At 43.4% G+C, this 18,657-nt stretch overlaps 1 protein-coding gene across 3 annotated transcripts in view; it reads left to right on the top strand.

The window, feature by feature from the left end:
* The window catches only part of KDM4B (lysine demethylase 4B), a 98,031-nt gene that overhangs the window by 25,239 nt on the left and 54,135 nt on the right, over positions 1-18,657 (top strand). For all 3 annotated transcript variants that reach the window (XM_075444181.1, XM_075444180.1, XM_075444179.1), the window contains exon 6: positions 17,059-17,108. In XM_075444181.1, coding sequence (XP_075300296.1) covers positions 17,059-17,108 — 50 coding nt within the window. The remainder of the gene's footprint in view (positions 1-17,058; positions 17,109-18,657) is intronic.

The following is an 18,657-nucleotide window of genomic DNA, read 5'->3' as shown; positions in this document are numbered from 1 at the left end:
TGAGGCCTACTCAGTGTCTCACTGCCCTTTTTTTTTTTTTTCTTTTCCCTCTCCTACTTTGCGTTTGAAAGCAGTTTTAATTTCTTCCATGCTGACTTGCTCAGAGACCTAATTCACGACTTTCTAGAAAAGTAGCAGAATAAGGGAGACTTGTTGGCAATGCAAGTGAAAACGGATTTCAGCACTTGGGGCTTTTTGGAAACTGGTGCACAGGAGAGCACTCCTGCTGATGTGGGAGAGCAAGTAGTGATGGGAATGCGTGGATGCTTTCAGATGCACTTTAACAGTGAAAAAAACTGTTGTTCTTGCATTGTGCTCTAGGCAGGAAATATCTGTTACTTTAAAATTTCTGTTATTTAAATGTGTAAATACGCATACAACTCCAGTGGCAAGGTAGGTCAGCAGGTTACTTTTTCATAGTCAGTTCTTACAATAATGATAAGCTTTTATCGACGCTGTTCGTGCATAGACTGGTTGGAAATAACTTTCCACAAAAATAACCAATAGATGAGGATGAAATTAAGAAGCGAGGATATCTGGGATATGTTACCAAGAGCCAGTCTGTCTGCTTTTTTTCTCAAGCCTCTTATTTAAAAGTACAACCAGAGGGACTTAGCAACCCAGAAGAGCTTTACTGAAGATCTTGATGTGACTAATAAATACTGACATTTGCGTGCAAATTAGAACTTAAATGTCACTGTGAAGCTGCTGTCTTAGTGCCCTGGCAGTGGCAGACGAGATCCTCCCATTGCTCTGCAGTATGAGTCCCGGGTGACACCATGTATCTCCAGGCTGTTAGTGCCTGCGGGCATATAAAAGCTCCCAACAGCAAATGGGCTGTGAGGAGTGGGTATAGTGTTCTTTTACAGTCTTGCGAAGGAGTGGAAGGAGTGGCTGAATCTGTAACGTTCAGCTATAGGCTGAATGTGAATTTTTTAAACCTTTCCAACGTGTCTGGAAATCTGTTTCCCCAGCGTACCTGATTCTCAGTCTCCCTCTTTCAAGCAGATGCACCAGGATTTTGCAGAACCCCTTATGATACCCCTGTTGAACAAGCTTAACTCAAGAAACGTATCCCTGGATTAGGAATTAAATGTGACACGCTCTCATTTTAGATACTGTCATGTTTTTCCTTCATCTTCCGAAGCAGTTCCTCCAACCCGGGTTTATTCGGTCCCTGTCCCAGTAGATGGTGCCACCAGCACACGAGCGGCGCTTGCTTGCCTGTGCCCACCCAGCGCAGTGACCGCCAGCAAAGCCAGCATCCGTCCTCTTTAGCCTGGTGGTTTCAGCACGCCGGGGTGGGCTGCTCTGAGGGTCGTACCTGCGCCTGACCTGAGGTCTGCGACAGGGTCGTGCGAGCGCGGCTGTCTCTGACCGCTCCTTTCATGCCTGTGTGTTACCAGCTCTGCGTCTGCTCCTTGCGTGCCTGTGTGTGTCAGTTCTGCATCATCTGTCTTCTGCTTGCTCTTTGTTCCAAGCCCAGAATAGAGGGTTATCGCTTTCAAAAAGTAGAAACAAGAACAGATTACCTTGGAAGGAGAACCTGGGTAGAGCATGAAGATAATGGCTGTTCCACCAACTCTCACATTGTGAGCGAAAGGCAGAGAACGGATGTGAAATGAAGTGTACACCAAATATCTGTAGCCCAGCCTAAACTGTTTTTGCGCAAATCTCAGGAACTTCATGCTGTTTGGTTTTGTGGTTTGTTTTTTGTTGTTGTTGGGTTTGGTGGGAGTGTTTTGGTCGGGTTTTTTTTTTTTTTTTTTGCCTTTTTTTTTTTTTTTTTTTTTAGTATTGTAGATGCAGTATGTGGATATCCGTGAAGCTGTTGCCTCATCTTTACTAAACAGTGGGTTTTCCTTATGTTTGCTGTTGTTTCTGTGGGAAATACGGATTGCAGAGTAGAGAAACAAACAAAAGAAACCTTCAAACAGTAGAAGTCAAAATACTTTGTGTAGTATGTTTGTGTGAAGAGGTTAAGAATCAGAAAGAAGTGGAAATTGTAGCTGGAAAATTGTAGCTGGCAAATATCAGAACTTAGAAGTTCTTGGTAGCTTTTATTTTTGTCTAATCTTCTGAAGATTTTGGGGGGATGCTGGGGAACGTCTGATATTCCCCTAGGGGAGGTTTCATTTGTTGAAGAGTTCAGTCACTGCTGCTTAATTGGAAAAGAGAAGAGAAATCATAAAATGTTCTTTTAAAGGAGCTCGCGTTTTGCTGGTTTAAAAATCAAAGCAGGAGCAGACTCTGCACCTGGGTGGTTTTTGATTGGTTTGTTGATTGGTGGTTTTTTTGTTTTTTGTTTTTTTTTAAAAGAAGGTACTTTTATTCCACTTAAAGGAGGGGGTTTTTGTCCAGCCATTCTGTGTTTGTATAGTTCTTTTATAGTAATGAGTTGTGTAAACCTTACACGGCTGGGGGAAAACGAGGATTTTGACGGCAGACCATGTTTTGGGCAAAGTGTTTTCCCGTTCAACGGAGTTTTCTTATATAGATGACAGTGTGTAACACAGAACTAGATGTATTGTGACAGGATGCCACTGCTGGTTTGGCAGGCCTCCCCGCTGTTCCCTTAAGCATAAGGCAAGAGTATGCCACTTGCCCAAGTCATTTCTTCCTTGCTATTCACTGTGACAGCTTCTGTTAATGAGCTCTGAACCTCTGCTGTGAGCAAGCATCGGCTTCTGAGGGGTAAATCTGAATACCCCTTGGAGCAGACCTGGAGCTTTGCAGGTACCCGAGCAATTGCCCATCTCCTGGTTGTGGCTGCAGTCATCCCAGAGCTCAGCTGGGGGAGCTCGTGGACTTCAGTGATGAAATTCCAGTGGTGCAGCCTGGCTTGGCTCGAAGACAGCTAAAATGTTAGTTCTGTTTTTCTGGCACCACCTCTGTGGAAATTTCCCAGCTTCCTTCATCCTTTTTATAGACTCTTTGACTCTGACAGTGATCATCTGAGAAGCACCTCGGGGAATAGCGGGAGTGTGGAGAGTTACGAAGTCTACCAGTTTGGGGTTGAGCTCTAAAAGAAGAGGCAGAGTTATTGTTTGGCTGTCAGAGATATTTATATAGTGAAACCAAGGACTCTGTATACTGGTAGTATTCTGCCTCAAAATTGTCTGTTAAAAACCGTAACTCTTTCTTCATGTCTCTCATAAATTATCTTAGGCTACTTTAATCCAGGCTGTGCAACCAAAGCCCTGCTTTGCAGGGAAGCACGTAGGAGTGGCGAGAAGCCACCAGCTCTGTTTCCTTATGAAGGCAAGGTGAGAAAGGAGTCAGGCCGATTGAGGTTGCCTCCCAGACCTCATTCAAGTGGGGTCTACAAGAAATCTCTGTGTGTGCTGTGGAAGAGGTGAAGTACCTTCTCAGGGAGGTCTGGATGATGTGTTCAGACCAGGAGAAGCCACCTCAGTGGACAAGGAGAACTGAGAAAGGAATCTGTCTCATGGGTCAGCGAGGATAGTTACTGAAGTATTATTTCGTAGGTGTCTTGTCTTTCATTTCTGTCTTTGGAATTTTGGGTTATACCCCTTAGAAAACAGGTGGTTTGGGGGCTGTTGGGATTACGGTTAAAATAAATGTCTGTGGCTCAGCAACTGGAGATGGCTGCTTTGTACAGCCTAATGAGCATCTGCTTGGTCGTGCAGCTCCTTGATGAATGTGAGTCTCTGTCACTGCAGAGAAGTCCTGCTGCCAACGCTTTCTTGTACGGTTTCTTTCCATAAGCAGGGTGGAACGGGCTGCAGCAGTACGAGTTGTCCACACAGAATTGTGTTACTGGGGAGGCAGGTTTAAAAAATTGTTCAGTGCTAAACGAAGTAGTTGAGCAGTAAAGGGTCGTCCAGTGATGAGGGAGAGGAAAGGGGGTAGTGGAAGACAGCTTTGTTCTTGCTTCCAGGCTCATTAAATGACTTATCTATGCCTGTAGATCGCAACACATTTATTTCTTTAATCCTGTCATCTTGTACCCAGAAGAATGAGCTCTGTCACGTGTCTGTAGCCATAAGGATTGCTGCGGCGGAGATATCCCTGCTGCCCCTTTCGGGTTGCGCTTGCCTCGTATCGGAGATGATCATCTCTTCCGATGCGGCGTTCCTCTGGCGTGTGCGTCTGGTCTCCAGTGTCAGCCCGCTGCTGTTTTTAACTGGAAGATCAGTCTGACAGGCTGAGGGTAGCAGGGGAGGTGCGGGCACTTCCCGTCAGACGTGCGGGGAATGGGGAGCCGTTGTGTAACTGCCTGTTGAGCGGCTCCGTCGGGGAGCTGCCAGCTTGAGGCGCTCGCTTGCTTGTTTCTCAAATGACAATAAAATGTCCTTCTCCCATTAGCAGTTTAATTACAACCTTTCCATAGTCTGTCTTCAGGTTTTTTCCAAAGTTTGAATGCATTGCATTTTGCAGCCCTATATTAAACCTCTTGCAGTAGGAGTTTTTACTGTATCAATTATACATATTATGTGTAATTACTTTATACATTCATATGCTGAGATCTAAAATAGAGCATATTGTCAAACGATGCTAACGGAAGACTGATTTTTTTATAATGACAGAAGCAACAAAACTGAATGCCAAGCCTAATACTTCATGGTTATTACGGCATTTTATTGAGGAATGTATGCGTCTCAGCCCTTGCAATTTCAAAAGCGTCTTTTTAAACACTGAGATACTCCACCATCACTTTGTTTCATCTCCATAAAAATGTGCAGTACCTACCTCGAGGGCTTCCTGTGGTAGGGAAGTGCCAAAGGAAACTTTGAATCTCAGTAATGTGAATTTGATGGATACACTTTGGAGGTGTAATGTCTCTGTCTCGCTTTGTCAACACTGTAACACCTGACTGGGTAATAAGGTTATTTTTCTCAGATATTTTGTGACTGATCTTGCTGAATAGCAACAATAGTTAATACACCTTCTGTAAGTACTAATGGGGTGTTACACTGTATTCTTTCTGTCAGAAACTGCAGGTGTAAACCAGAGTGATGCTAAGGACGGTAATTGATTTTATAAAATGTCCCATTTTCCTTATCATGATGGATATTTAATCCCCTTTAATTAAAATAGGGAGCCAGCTGAGCTTTCAAGTTATATGGTCTCCTCTCCAAAACAGTCCCTTGCTGAAAGTGGATCATGCCTAATCAGTTTGACTTTGATATCACAAAGTACACTGCCTGCCGGAACAGCAGTTCATGTAGAATTAAGGACAAATTAGCAAAGGAACTTTAAAATAATATCATTAGTTGATAGCACTGGTCACATACAATTACATTTCAGAAATCACTTCTGGAGTTCTGTCTTATAAAAGTCGTAAGACTGCTTACTTGAGAGTGTATAGAGTTACCCAAACACTTCGTTGGTTTAAGTATCATAGAATTTCTGCTTTCTGTCCGCCAGGTGCCTGGTGAGGTTCTCTGGGTAGGGTAAGCCTTGCTGTAGGGATCAAGGGAAACAAGTCCATGGAAGGACCTGCTTGTAACATCTACGTTGTCATAAATTTGTAGTATCTGTAACTGGTGGCACCATCAATCGGGAAACCTCCCGTTTTCTAGCAGTGGTACCATGGGGGGATTTAAAGCAAGACCTGATTGTTCCCCTGGGAGAGGCTTGGAAAAGGAGCCCTCCTCGTTCCTGGCTAACAGCAGATACTAAAGCAGCTGCAGGTATGCGAGGGCTGAGGATCTCGCTGTGGATTTCGTTTTTCAGTGTTGTCTTAGGGAGTGCTGCAGCTGTCTTAGAACTCTTGTCCTATCCTCCCCCCAGGATAGAAAATGCTAATCCCTGGAAAACTATCTTGAAGAAAGAAAATGACCTAATACAGTCATGGAGCTTAACTCTTCCAGCTTCTCTCCTTCTTCATTTTCAGTGCAGGATGCCGGGTCCGTATCCCAGTTTGCCCCATGTGATATTCTGCACCATCCCGCAGCTTTAACACACTCTCACGTATGTCGCTGCTTGTTGCGAGCTTCGTGTAAGCTCATTTAAAGCAGCTGGGTTTAATGTGTGATACTGAATTGTATGGTGGCAGGGGGAAGGGCACTTGTCCCTTGCGTCGTTTACTGCCTCCTAACTGTTACGTTCCCTTTGGGGGCCGTTGCACGAGGCAGTTGAATTGCTGAATTGATTGGATGTGATTATAAGTCTTGATTATTGGGATCTCAGTAACCCTTCCACCCTGGAGATCCTGCGAGGTTCTTAAAGCTAGATTAGCTGGAATCACATATGTGTTTTGCCCTTGAGGGAGCTGGGGACTCTGAATTTGATACACTGTGACTTTCCATTTTCCTCCATACAGAGAATTATTTTTTCCGGAGTTCTACTTTTCCTATTTCTTGGCGTTAGGGAATTTGGAATAAGATTCTGCAGGCTTTCCTCCCTCGGTCCCCAAGGTCTGCATCAGCCTTCCATGCGAAGTGTCTGGGGTTGCCTTGCCCTTAAATGTGCGCTTGCGTTGCTGTTGGTGTGTTCCTCTCCTGACAGTAGAGATTTATAGGCTTGTTGGGGTGGAGTGGGGGAAAAAGGAGGGGCAAGGGAAGGCCATTTGGCCATGATGGGCTCCTTGCAGCTCACAAATTTCCTCCCTGCCTCTGCTATCCCATGTAATCTGTTTTACAGCTCTGCAGTTTTGGATGGAGAAAGAGTAGAATTTATGGTGATGGTTGATTTATAGATTAGCTGCAACACCATTTGCTCTCAGGCAGATTTGGCAAAGCAAGACCCTGTTCTGTTGATAAAAGGGATAGAGGAAGGAACAGTGATATTCATTAAAAGAAATAAAAGGAAAGTGAGATAAAGTGTGGCCAGGCAGAAGAGCTTTTCTCTCTCCTACCTCTTCCAAAACTGTTAGGTGAAAGCTGGGAACAGGCTTTCTGCGTTGAGAATCCATGTGTGTGTTGATTGCTCTGAGATTCACGAAAGGAGTGATGTATTGAGATGCAGAGTTGCATCCCCCTGTAATTCACTGATAAACGAGAGCAGTGCAGCGGTGAGTTATTAATACAGCCTTTCAAGCTTCATATACCGCAGTCATTAGTTAATCAATAGAAACCACGCTGTACTACTAATATGCAGATGAGCCTTTCTGCTGGCTCCCCGTGGCTCTGGGGGGTACTGATCGTCCTGGAGGTGGTGCTGTGGGTGAAGGGTGGTGTAAATCTCATTAGAAAGCTAACGATGCTAGCTGATGGTCTGCTTTAAAAATCCGAGGGATCGACATATAGTACAGAGACTGAATCTTGGGCAACTGGAGTGGTTTTAATGTGGTTAAGTCATCAAACCAAACTATATCAAGAGTTACGAGCTCTCACTTGTGTTCTGTGGATTATCTTCCCAATCAGGTGCCTGCAATTGGAATAGTGGAGATTTTTCTTTTTAATAGGCTTAGATTTTTGTTGTGTTTTATTATGCTGCTGTAGACAGATTATTAAAAGGTAATTTTTCCCATGGAGAGGAGGCACGGTATTCTGGGGAGGTAGAACTCACGTCTTGCCTTTCTGCATTGACCCTCATCTAACTTTGAGAGAAAACGCCATGGATTGAGGCAGACTCTGACTGATGGCGTCAACTACGGGACTTGTCTGAGGAGGGACTGTTGCTCTGTGAGAGCGTGGGCGAAATGAGCTCGGGCAGCCAGCCTGCTGCTCGTACCCAGTCGGTCTCCCTCCTGCTCTCACTCAGCTCTGTGCTGTACGTGTGCATCCCCCTCCAAAGTCCTCTTCTCTTTCTGTTGCTTGTTCTTGTCTAAATCCACTGCAGAAGACATGGAGTTACTATATACTTTGCTGCCATTTTAGTTTTCAGTCTGTATTTTACATCCGTCTTTACTGGGCCTGTTTAGCTAGTTTATTGAAATGAAAAGCTCTTAGAGGTTGGGCTTCCAGTCTCTGGGTCGTCTCTGTACCTTTCTATAATGATCTTGAAAGGTGGTAGCGCTGATCTGTGAGCTCATCCTCGTTTTTACAGCAGTGTCTTCAAGTGGGCTCCTACTCCACTGACACAGCGTTTAACGCGTGTACTGCTGTTTCCGCCAGCACTAATAATTCATCACAGCTCAGTAGTCCCAGTCTGGATTGAGAGAAGCGTGTCTTTGATCCAAGAAGGCTCTTGCTGCAACTCGTTCTTGCGTTTTGAAAGTGTCTGCTCAAAGCTCAGGCCTGATTTGAAATGAAGATCTGTGGAAGTCTGACAGGATCACAGATTGGTTTTAATAACTGAGGCTTTTGAACAGTGCACTCTGCCACTGAGACAAGATGGGAGGGAGATGTGCTTCCATGCTTCATATAACTCTTTCAGGCTGATCTGACTTGGGCCCTGTGGGAGAACGAGCTTGCAAATTCTGTCTTGGCGTGGCGCTGAGAGCAGGGGTTGGAAAGACCAGAAAGAACCAACAGTGGTGCTGCAGAGCTTTGTCTTTATTCCCATTTTGTTAACACATTGGCAGAAATCAGCGGGGATTTTTGCTTTACTCAGCAGAGAAAATTGACGTTGGGTGATGCCAAGTGCAGTGCAAGTGTAGTTTAAAATAACAGAAGCCTATGGTAATGACAGTGCTTAAATAGCACTCTGCGTCGTCCGAGTGGTGCGCAACGGTTAACTAGTTAATGGTCGAAGCAGCAGACGTGCTGGGTTCTATCTGCTTCATATCTAACTGGCCAATCAAGATGACGAAAGGAGATCGAGTAGAAGAAATAAAGGAAACTTTACAAACTGAGTCATTGATCTTTATCAAATCTTAGCTATAGCACTTCTAGCTTTGATGCTGACAAGAGCATAGGCGCTAGCTTCAAAGTAGTAGCTGTAGTCTGAAACAACTCAATCTGATGGATGACAAGCATTAAATCTTTGGTATTCTTTTTTCCTCAAAGAAGAAAAGAGTGTGTGTGTAGAGGCATTGTGCCTCGAGCACAAGGGCTTTCCTAATCCAAAGATATCTTTCCTTACTAGTGAGCAGATTTCCTTTGTTCTGCTGTAGGCAATTATCCGTATTTTTTTCCAAGAGCAGGAGTGGGCGCGTGCCTGTGCCCAGTAACGGAGGCAGCTCTCCCAGGTCAGTTGGTACAAGGTAGGAACATCTGTTATCTCCCCTGGTTATCTGTTTTCCTCCTTGTTTCTTGAGTTCCATTGAGGGTTTTTTTGAGAATGTAAGCTCTTTGAAGCGTAATCTTCACTTTTCTTTATATTTGTACAATATCCACTGCAAAAAACAAATGGTAATTAATAATCTGTTTACCAATTTTGGGAAACAAATCTGATGTGAACAGGTTCCTCAAAACAAATAATGGAGAATGGCAAGGGGATGGATATTGTAGTCATTCATCTCTGTTGAATTGTGTACTAATTATCTTCTTGGCCAAACTGAATGAAGAAGTGATTTCATAATGTTTTTCCCAAAACACCTTTTTTTAGTAAAATATCCCCTTCATACTGCTCATTCACTGCATGCAGAAGCAGACTGTGGGTTTATTTTGTATGTGTGGAAGGAGAGTCACTCCAATGCGATTTGTAATTTTGTGCTTTGTGCCTGGCATTTGTTGCGATGAAGCTTACTGGACTGGTACATTGGTAGTCTTTCCAAGAGCAGATGGCTGTTCATATTAAACTCTCTGTTTTAAAATAGTATTTAAAAATTGCATTTGAGTTCTGGAAAAATCTCCTTTTTGTACTCACTGTTTTAGGTTGGTGAAACAATGAGAGAGTAGCTAATTGCTTAGCTGTTTTGTGCAAATCTTGTAGTTATGAATTCAGGTGTACTGCTTGAAAATTCAGGTTGTGTTAAAATCAGAATTTTAAAAAGCTGCTGTCTTGTGCCACTGCTTGAAACTAGTGCCTCTCCAATACTTTTCAAGCTCAAGGCAACTTGAAGGGCTGAAGAGTCTTTTAGCAGCCTGTGATTGACAAGTTAGGTTTGACTCCGGTCTTCGACAGTCGATCCGTAAGGATTGGATCCCAACTCCAGAGTGACCCGAGATGTTCTGCCCGGCGTTACTGGAAATCAGATTGAGAGTTTGCAATTGCACAAACTTTAGTGTCTTAAGGGTAGGAGGAAGCCTCTCATCCTGCTTACTGCTTTCTTAGCAGCAAAATTGCCTGCCATTTCTCCACATTGTGCTTGGCAATGGGGCTGATAATTAGGCAGCTACGTACATGGAAAAGAGATTTTGTTGAGTGAAATAGGCTCTGCGGCGCAAGTGCTGAGAATGCTTGCTGTTACCCAGGCCCTTTCTGAGCAGGTTTTGTCCCGATTTTCTTCCTGTGCTGCTTCCCAGAGGATTGTGTTTGAGCAGCTGTCTGCAGAGCTCATTTTTCTCCAAGCTTTAGAAGACGGGTTGATTTGGTGTGTTTGTGTGGTTGTAATCTTGTTCTGTCATTACCTATTTACTCCTTATTATGGCTTTTTGAGCAGATACTCACCAGCCTCTGTGTTTATCTTTCTCCCTATGTGTGTTTCAATAAAAATGTCATTATTTGAAATCATTGACACTGCTGTTTAAAGATACTGAATTCCATCATCTATTGTCCTGTAAAATGATCCATTAAAGATAAAACTGCATACACTTGATAAAGGTTCTTTCCTAGGAACAAGGAGCTCTCTGATCCGTGTGCAATCTTATCTCCAGAGCACGGTGTTTGCATTCTTGATTTAAAGGAGCCACAATAGAAGGGGACAGATGAGGGAGGCCGGAGATTTTCCTTCCACACAGTGATCTTGAGAAGGGAAACTGGATACTGCGGGGTAACCTCAGATGCTGATGAGGAGAAGAAGAAAGGGAGCTGATTTCTGTTAACAAACTGGGAGGGAGAGAGGGAAGAAAGGCCATTAAAGATGGAGGAAAGTAAAGGTGAGGAAAAGAGAGCTGACCATGAAACGGGGTGAGATGACAGCGCTATTGACAAAGGACCAATCCATTCTACTTGTTGAAATGGTCTTTTTTTTCCATACAGGCTGTAAAACAGCTTAAAAATAGTGTGGAAAAAATGACTAAACAACTCTTGTTGCTCTGAGCTTTTGATTTGACACTGCTAGGAGATGTAGTATTATAAATACTTTACCTTGAAGAAGAATTAGGCCTTCGAAGTCAGATATGAACTGTGCAAATGAGGGACTACCCTGTCTGTAGTGGTAGTTCTTAATGGCTTCTATTGAGTGATAAATATTCTTGATAGACTAAGAGGTTTTCTTTGGAGGCATTGCTGCCGTCATGGGGGCTAAAGATGTTGGAGGTCAGGGTTCAGATTATGCATTTATGGACGCACTTTGTCTCACAGAGATTGAAATAATAGCTTTTTATTCTGCCTGTCATGACTGAGAGTAGGTTGGCATTTGAATCTTCAAAGGGTCAATATTCTTGGCACAACTAAATCTGCTTTGAAGACAGATAAATGACCCCCAGCTTGACACATGGTCTTAGGCATTTTAAATGTGCTGTTCTCTTTGTTTCCGTTCCTTATTTCACTAATTATAGCGTGTTAAACTGTGTGGGGCCTGTTTGGCCAGACCTTGTGCAGACACTGTGAAATTAACTTTCTTACCTTCTCCCATGAATCGGACTGAAGTGACATTTCCAAAGCCTTGCGGTTGAACCTCCTCCTGCCCGTGGTGCCCAGTCTCTACCAGAGAGTAGGTGCGTGAGATTTAGTAACCTAATCACTGCTTAATTGCTCTGTGTTGGTGTGAGGAGAGGCTGACGTGTAGTGAGGTGGGGAGGCAAGGTGTTGCAACTATCAGAAACTCGTGAGAGTGCGGGTGCGACAACTGTAGCAAGAAAAGGTCTTGGAAGTTCTGGGGGCAGGTTGAGCTAAGGGTCAGGCTGGTCTGGTCCTCTGCCAGAGCTCGTGATGGCTCCAGGGGAGAACCGCTCTGAAATGGAGAGAAACCAGCAGAGGATTGCTGCTGTTACGGATAAAGTTTTAATAGCTTTCAGTGGCCAAGAAGAAGACAAAATTGAATTCCACCCCCTTTGAAGAAGCAGTGGTGAGGACAGAATCTGAGCTGGCTGGAAAGTCCCTGAAGAGCACCTGATGCTGGAAACTGTCGCTGCTGCAGTGAATTCCCCATTATGTCATCGCTTAATGGCTTCTAAACTGGTCCTCGTATCCCAGGATGGTCTGTCTGCTCTTTTTTACTGACACACTCATTTAATTCTTAACTCAGAAGACATTTGCTTATTTATTTTCATTGTTCCTGATAATAATTCTAAGCCATTAGAGGGGAAAATTGTATTCAAAAATGCTGTTTCACACTTTATTTGTTTGATGATTTAGAGCGATAGAAAATAGCACATTTGCTGGCTTTTATAGTCGGATAATTATCTGCATCCATCAAGCCATTCCAGGGGAATAAACAAAACACCAAGAAAATTACACTATTAATGACATCCTTTATGGCAAATAGGAAGGATCTTTCTTTTCTGTTAAGGATAAAAAGGGGACCTTCCAGTTAAACTTGTGTTAACAAAAGCAGACTACCAGAGTAGGGATATTATTGTCTGACACATTTGCAGCTCTGGGGCAAATACCTGCTGGACCTGTGACCCTGATGTCTGGTAATTACTATCAGAATCGGTTGGGAAGGGTATTCAAGAATGCAGAAAATTACATGGAGGTAGAGACCAGAAATACCGGAATTGGGTTTCGTGAAAAAAGTTTGGAAGCTGAAAGTCTTTGAGGTAGAACAGTAAGTTCTGTATTTGTAGAAGTGATACTTGATCCGTTTCAGGAACCTGCGTTTGTTTTGGTAGAAAGAGTAGAAAAAGGTAATTTGGAAGGCTCAGTATATTACTTTCAGATTGTTGACTCCGGGGTAAGATGACTTTTGAGTCGTATAGCTATAACTTTTTTTATCTTGAGATATTTTTTTGCCGTTCTGTAAATCGTGTGTTCCCTGGCAAAGCAGTCAAAGACGTTATTCATGCTGTAATCCGACAAATTGCTGAGTGTCAGGTTTTGAGGTTAAGCTTGGCCCTTTGTCTTGGGCAGCCACTGCAAGGCTGATCCTTGGAAGTACGTGCTGAAGGCATTAGTCCCTTGGTTTGTTTGCACACCCAGCTGCTTGGAACTTTGATATATCTTAAGAGAGTTGCTGGTGTAGCACTATTTACGTAGACTTGGCTTTTATTGGGGAACCAGGTTGCACCAGAAGGGCCAGATTCTGCACTGGAAGCAGTGGCTCAAGGTCAGCATTTTTGGCACTGTGGAGTCGTCTGTTGCATTATCTCTGAAGCAGAAGTAGTCTATAAAAAGATGGTTTGTAAGAAGGGCTGTTAAAATACTAATGCTGCCACCACCACAGCAGTTTAGGTTGTCTGGGGCAATGGAAAACCCTTGCTCCATGTCGCTGAGGTTCAGAGGAGGGCTCTGCTCGGGGTGGATCGAGGTTAGTCCTGCTCCGTGCGTCGCTCGGGCTTGCCCGGGCAGAGGGCTGTCACGAAACTGCGTCTGTCGACAGGGGCGAAGCGTCGGGCAGTTCCCAGTCTGGTGGTCTCAACACAGCCCCGTTCCTGGGTACGTCTTGGGCCAGTTGGTGTAAAAGTGGTATTTTGCTCATTTTGAGGGTTTTTTCTTCTCTGTCGTGGTGTTTGTGGAATGCATCTGTGCTGTGGTCTGAAAGGGGCAGGGAAGTAGTTTTACATGCAGGGTGGTTTTTTTGGTTGGATTTTTTTTGTGAGGTTTTTTTTTTGTTTTTGAAGTTTTGATAAGGTGGGGTTTTTAAATATTTTTCTAGAGAAAACCTACTACCTTTAGTATTTGGGCTGGGGTACTAAAGGAAAATAACCGTACTATTTGGTGGGGAAAAAAAAAATCTTAAAGTACTCGAAGTCACGCATATAGAGAAGGAAATTACTGGATATGCTTTGCCATGCATAATCTTGTCGGCTGTCTCTGGAATTAGAGATGTTTTGCTGTGGATCTGAGCTGCAGCCTGTGGGTGCGGGAGGGGTGGTGACACATCGTACTGAGTGACGGCGTTTTGTCCGTTCCCTCTGTCAGGGATTTTTGTCCCCAGCAAGTGCCTGCCTGTTTTTCGTGGCAAAAGCAGGAGAATGGTACTGTGAGGTCGTACGCAACAGCCAGCCCTTCGTGGGTATTTATACGCTCAATAACAGTACTGCTTTGATTGCAGCAATTTCTAATCTTTCCGTGTCACCTCCATTGTTATTCTACCTTGTCATCAATCAGTTTGTGTCTAGATTGAGCTGGCTGGCTCAGTCTCTGCCATACTTGCAGAAGCCTTCTGTTGCTCTTACTGGTTTTAAATAGCAGCCCAAATTCTTTCTTTGTTGCCTATCTTTATGTAAATCAGTCAGGTTTCACTTCAAGCACAATCTGACCTACTTCTAATTCTCTTCTACAGTTAATTTTGTGAATTCCTGAGAAGAAATGTAGAAGGATGTGTAGGCTCTGCTTCCTTTAAAGACTGGCCCAAACAAAAAAGTTAATTTCTAAAATTGGAGTCAGCTGTTACCAAGAGGCTGCTCTGTGGTGGGGTATTCTGATTTGTGTATTATTACATATAGTTCTTTTTTATAAGCTGGAAATTGCTCCTCTGTTGCTGGTTGCTATCCAAGCAAGTCCTGTTTCTTTGTCTCTCCGTGGACCGTTCTCCAAAGCTCAGGCTGGCTTTTTGCAGGCTGCAGTTTCAGATAACACAATAACCATGTTCCAATGTATTAAACTTTTAACATCCTCAAGATTCAATTAATCTTATCTTTACAACTCCCAATTACAGGCACTAATTAAGTGAAGGTTGCATTGTAGGCTGGGGATATTACATTAATCATCGGCAGCCTTGTAGCCATAAATTAGTTCTTTCCCAATCCTTCAGCATTTTTCCCAGAAGGAATGGAATGTCTCATTTCCCTGTTTTAAGGGACATTAATCCCGCAAAGGAGCTTTGGATCGGGATTAGTTTTATCACATTTATGTAAGTGATGAATGGTCTTTGTAAAGTGAAAGCTGCTAGCTTTGTCCCAGAGAAATGAAATTGAATTGTTTGATAATTGTGCAATTTAAGGCCCTGTCAAACTTTGGTCAGAGCATGTTGGGAGCCCATTCCTATATTTGTTACTTTATGAGATTAGGTCCTACAGAGTGTTTTCCCTTAGATTTTTCTTTTTTTTGAAGCCAGCGGTTTAAATCGGCTTAATGTCTAAATCTTGAAGCTCCCTATGTATGATTTCTGTCCATGGTTATCTTGTCTAACTGCCAGACCACAACAGGTAAATTCTGGTTTTGTGCGAAAGCAATATGGGTTATGACTTCTATCTGTTTCTCCTTACATTGTAGATAAACTTTAGACTTCAAAATTGAGAAGTGGAGCAAAGGGGACTGGCTGAAAGTCCTCTAAAATCGGGTGTATTTTGAGAGATCCTATCGTAAGCAGAGCAATACTGCTTTCTGTGGTTGAGATCATGCCGTTGCCTGCTACAATATCCTGTTTGCAGCCTCTTGCAACGAAACGTGATGGTTTTGACATCTTTATTGGAAATAACAAAAATAATGCATTTTTTATTATTGACATTGAACAAAAGTTATCGCTGGCAATAAATGTCATTCTCAGAAATGTGAATTTTCAGAAGTCTCTTACAAAAAATGGTGTGAGAGCCACATTTAATTTGATGCAGTATGTAAACAGTAATTTACAAAATGCCATGGACATTACTGTGTGTGTCAGGTTAAACATGGTTAAGTGTATCATGGTATTTAGTTACCTCGTTGCAACCTCAACACAAAATCTTCTTTGCCTGATTTTTGCTGTGTGAATACTGAGGTGGTGCAACTTCAGCGCAGTAAGGTAACTAACAGCTTTTGGGGAAGAAAACCAACCATTTGAAGCTTTCCTAATTTTTTTTTTTTTTTAAATATCACACAGAGCACTGTTTCTGCAACTATTAGAAGCTTTTCTGCAATGTTTTTCCAAGTGGTTTCTAAGTCTGCATTGCATTAAAGCACATTGAGGTGTCCCAAGTTGCCTGTAAGAAAACAGAAGTTTCTTGTTCTTATCTTCCTGAAGCGGACTGAGCGCGTATGCGGCCGTCAGTGGCTGCGCACGCGGGTGAGCTCAGGGGAAGGTGGTAGAAATCAGCGGCCTCTGGTTTTCTGCAGCCCAGGGTATTGTCTCTTCAGATGGCGAAACTGTTCTAGAAGCAGCGCTCCGCTGCGCTTTGCTGACGGCCGCGGGAGCCTGTCGCAGTTGGGCTTGTGTGCGACTTCAGGCAATTGTGTTTTTCCAGAATTATGTTCAAAACTTTGCACTTGGGGGGGGGAAACCCTTTTCAATCAAATTCTTTTGCGCTCTCTTTACCCCTGATCATACACAGCTGTCTTTAAAAAGTGTAGAAGTTGCTCCGTGTACCCTTTAGTGGTGATTTCCTCAGAAAACCCTGCTTCTTGACACACCTCATCAGGAAAATTATTAAATAGTTTAATTCTGTTATTTCACATCAGATGCTACAATCCAGCATAGGTATAAGGGCTGACTACTTCTGCTGTTATGAAGAATATTTACTTCTTTTGAATAAAACAAAAAAGATTTGCCCAGGGTTTACTTTGGAAAAATTATCTTTGTTTGCTGTAGATATGCCAATATGCACAGTCCCTCCTTCACACCTTCTCAGCACATCCATAATTTCTTGCGTGTTAATGTTTAGCACAGCCTCGCGGTTTTGTTTTGCAGATACCTTTTCAACAGAAAACAGGCCTGCAGTTCCGTAGACTGATTTATTTCTGTTTTTTCCAGTGCTGTATCATCACTTTGCCTTCTTTGTTCTCCTTCTACCTTGTGAAGTCCTGTGATACTGTTTAAAAAAAAAATTGTAGGAAAACAACACATGTCATATAACATGTCTAAGGACTTTTAATAAAATACTGGCTTTCTTCATGTATTGTAATTATGTGTCACTGATACCTTCCAGACTTCTAAAATTCTGGTTGTATTTCCAGATGTTAATTGTAAGTGTGCTGAGCTACAAGCCATTACTGTAGTTGTTTCTAGCCTCCTTTTTCTTTCACTGTTTTTGCATGATGGAGTGATTTATTTTCTTTTCTTCTATGTTAACTTTCTCCTAGGTATGCCATACCTCCAGAACATGGCAAGAGATTGGAACGCCTGGCGAAAGGTAAGCTTCGCTTCCTCCTGTGTTTGGAAAGACCCCTGGGTGTGTTCGCAGTGAGAGCTGAACCATCCCGCAGGAGGATCCTACCCTTGATTTCTAAACAGATTGGTGAAGAATTGCCATTGAGCTGGCTGCTGTAATTTAATCTTGCAAGAGCTGCTCGAAGAACTTGCTGCATTGGTATAACAGCTTGAGAGCCAGAAAGCCCGTCAGTGAGTCTTGCTACTCGTGCAACTGTGTGCTCGCAGCCCCGGTCTTCTGACACACCATGGCCTGAACTAAAACTGATGGAAAAAACCCTTGAATTTTGAGGCATGGAGACCAGATGCTTCCAGGTCTGGGAAGTGGGTTTCATAAGAGACCCATCATGTGTGGGTAATATGCGGTTTGTCACGGTGAGGTGAGAACTGCTGGCTCCAGCTGTGTGGAGGGCAGCGTGGGGGTCTGCCCGATACCCTCAGACGCATGTTCTGCCACGAATAAGGGTGTTAGGAACTATGCTTTCTTCCTACACTATAAATGTTACAGGTATAGGATCAGCATTGATTACTTGAAGTCTTAAGTAGAAAAGTGCTTACAAATTCAGCAACAGCATTCATGGAGAATCGCTAGCAGACTTCTCCTTTCGCTCTGTAACAACACGCACTGTATTTGGTGGCTTTCCTTTTATTCCAGCCTCATCCTCCTTCAGCTTGACAGTGCACTAAAAGCCATCTTAAGACCAAAACAACAACAACAAAACAAACAAACAAAAAACCCCACAAAAAAAGCCAAAATAAAACCCCCCCAAAAAACCCAGAAAAGAGGTGGACTGGCTTGAGGTGTGGTGAACTTCCACCTCGCCAGGCTGTCTGTACATTTTTGGCCTTGCAAAGTGCCAGCCTCAGCTGCTGAAAACCTTGTGTCCGAGTTCTTGCCTGACGCCTGCCAAGGTCGCCCAGAAAGCGGCCGCCCACCCCGGCACGAGCAGCCAGCGCAGGCATCCGCGCCCTGTCCTTGGCACGGCTGCTGGTTTCCAGTTGGTAACGCTGGGAGCTTCAGGGAAGATGGCTGACTGCAGAAGTAGATTTTTTTTTTTTAAGTTGTTGGTGTTGTGTTTGGTTTTTGTTGCTATTTTCGTTCAGTTGCAAATGTTCTAGGTGCTGCTTAGCTAAAAAAAAACCTCCTGTCCCAGAATAATTAGCTCAGAATCTACGTGTTTCATCTTCAGTGAGGCATATTTCAATGACTTAAATCTGCTGTTGAAGTAAGTGCAGCAGAAGCAGGCAGGAAAATCTGGAAGACTGTGTTCTGATGCAAAATAAAAGAAGTTCTGGTACTGTGTTTCCAGAAAGTAGGTAAATTCATAGTAACATTTCTTGCCGAGTCTGACATTCTATTGACAGTTTCATACTTGAAGAAAAGAGGGGAGGGCGTTGAAGGGAGCAACTGGTTGTGTAAGAGAAATGTGGAAGAAGTGGGTGTAAGTGTCCGAGGACATGGTAGCGTTGTTTGCCTGTGCAGTGAGAGCCGTGATCCCTAAATGCAAATAACATTGCAAATTGCGGCTCAG

This window comes from Opisthocomus hoazin, chromosome 27 (assembly GCF_030867145.1).
Source record: "Opisthocomus hoazin isolate bOpiHoa1 chromosome 27, bOpiHoa1.hap1, whole genome shotgun sequence".
Lineage (NCBI taxonomy): Eukaryota > Metazoa > Chordata > Aves > Opisthocomiformes > Opisthocomidae > Opisthocomus > Opisthocomus hoazin.
Note: the sequence above shows the minus strand (reverse complement) of the source record. Positions and strands in the feature narration are given on the sequence as shown.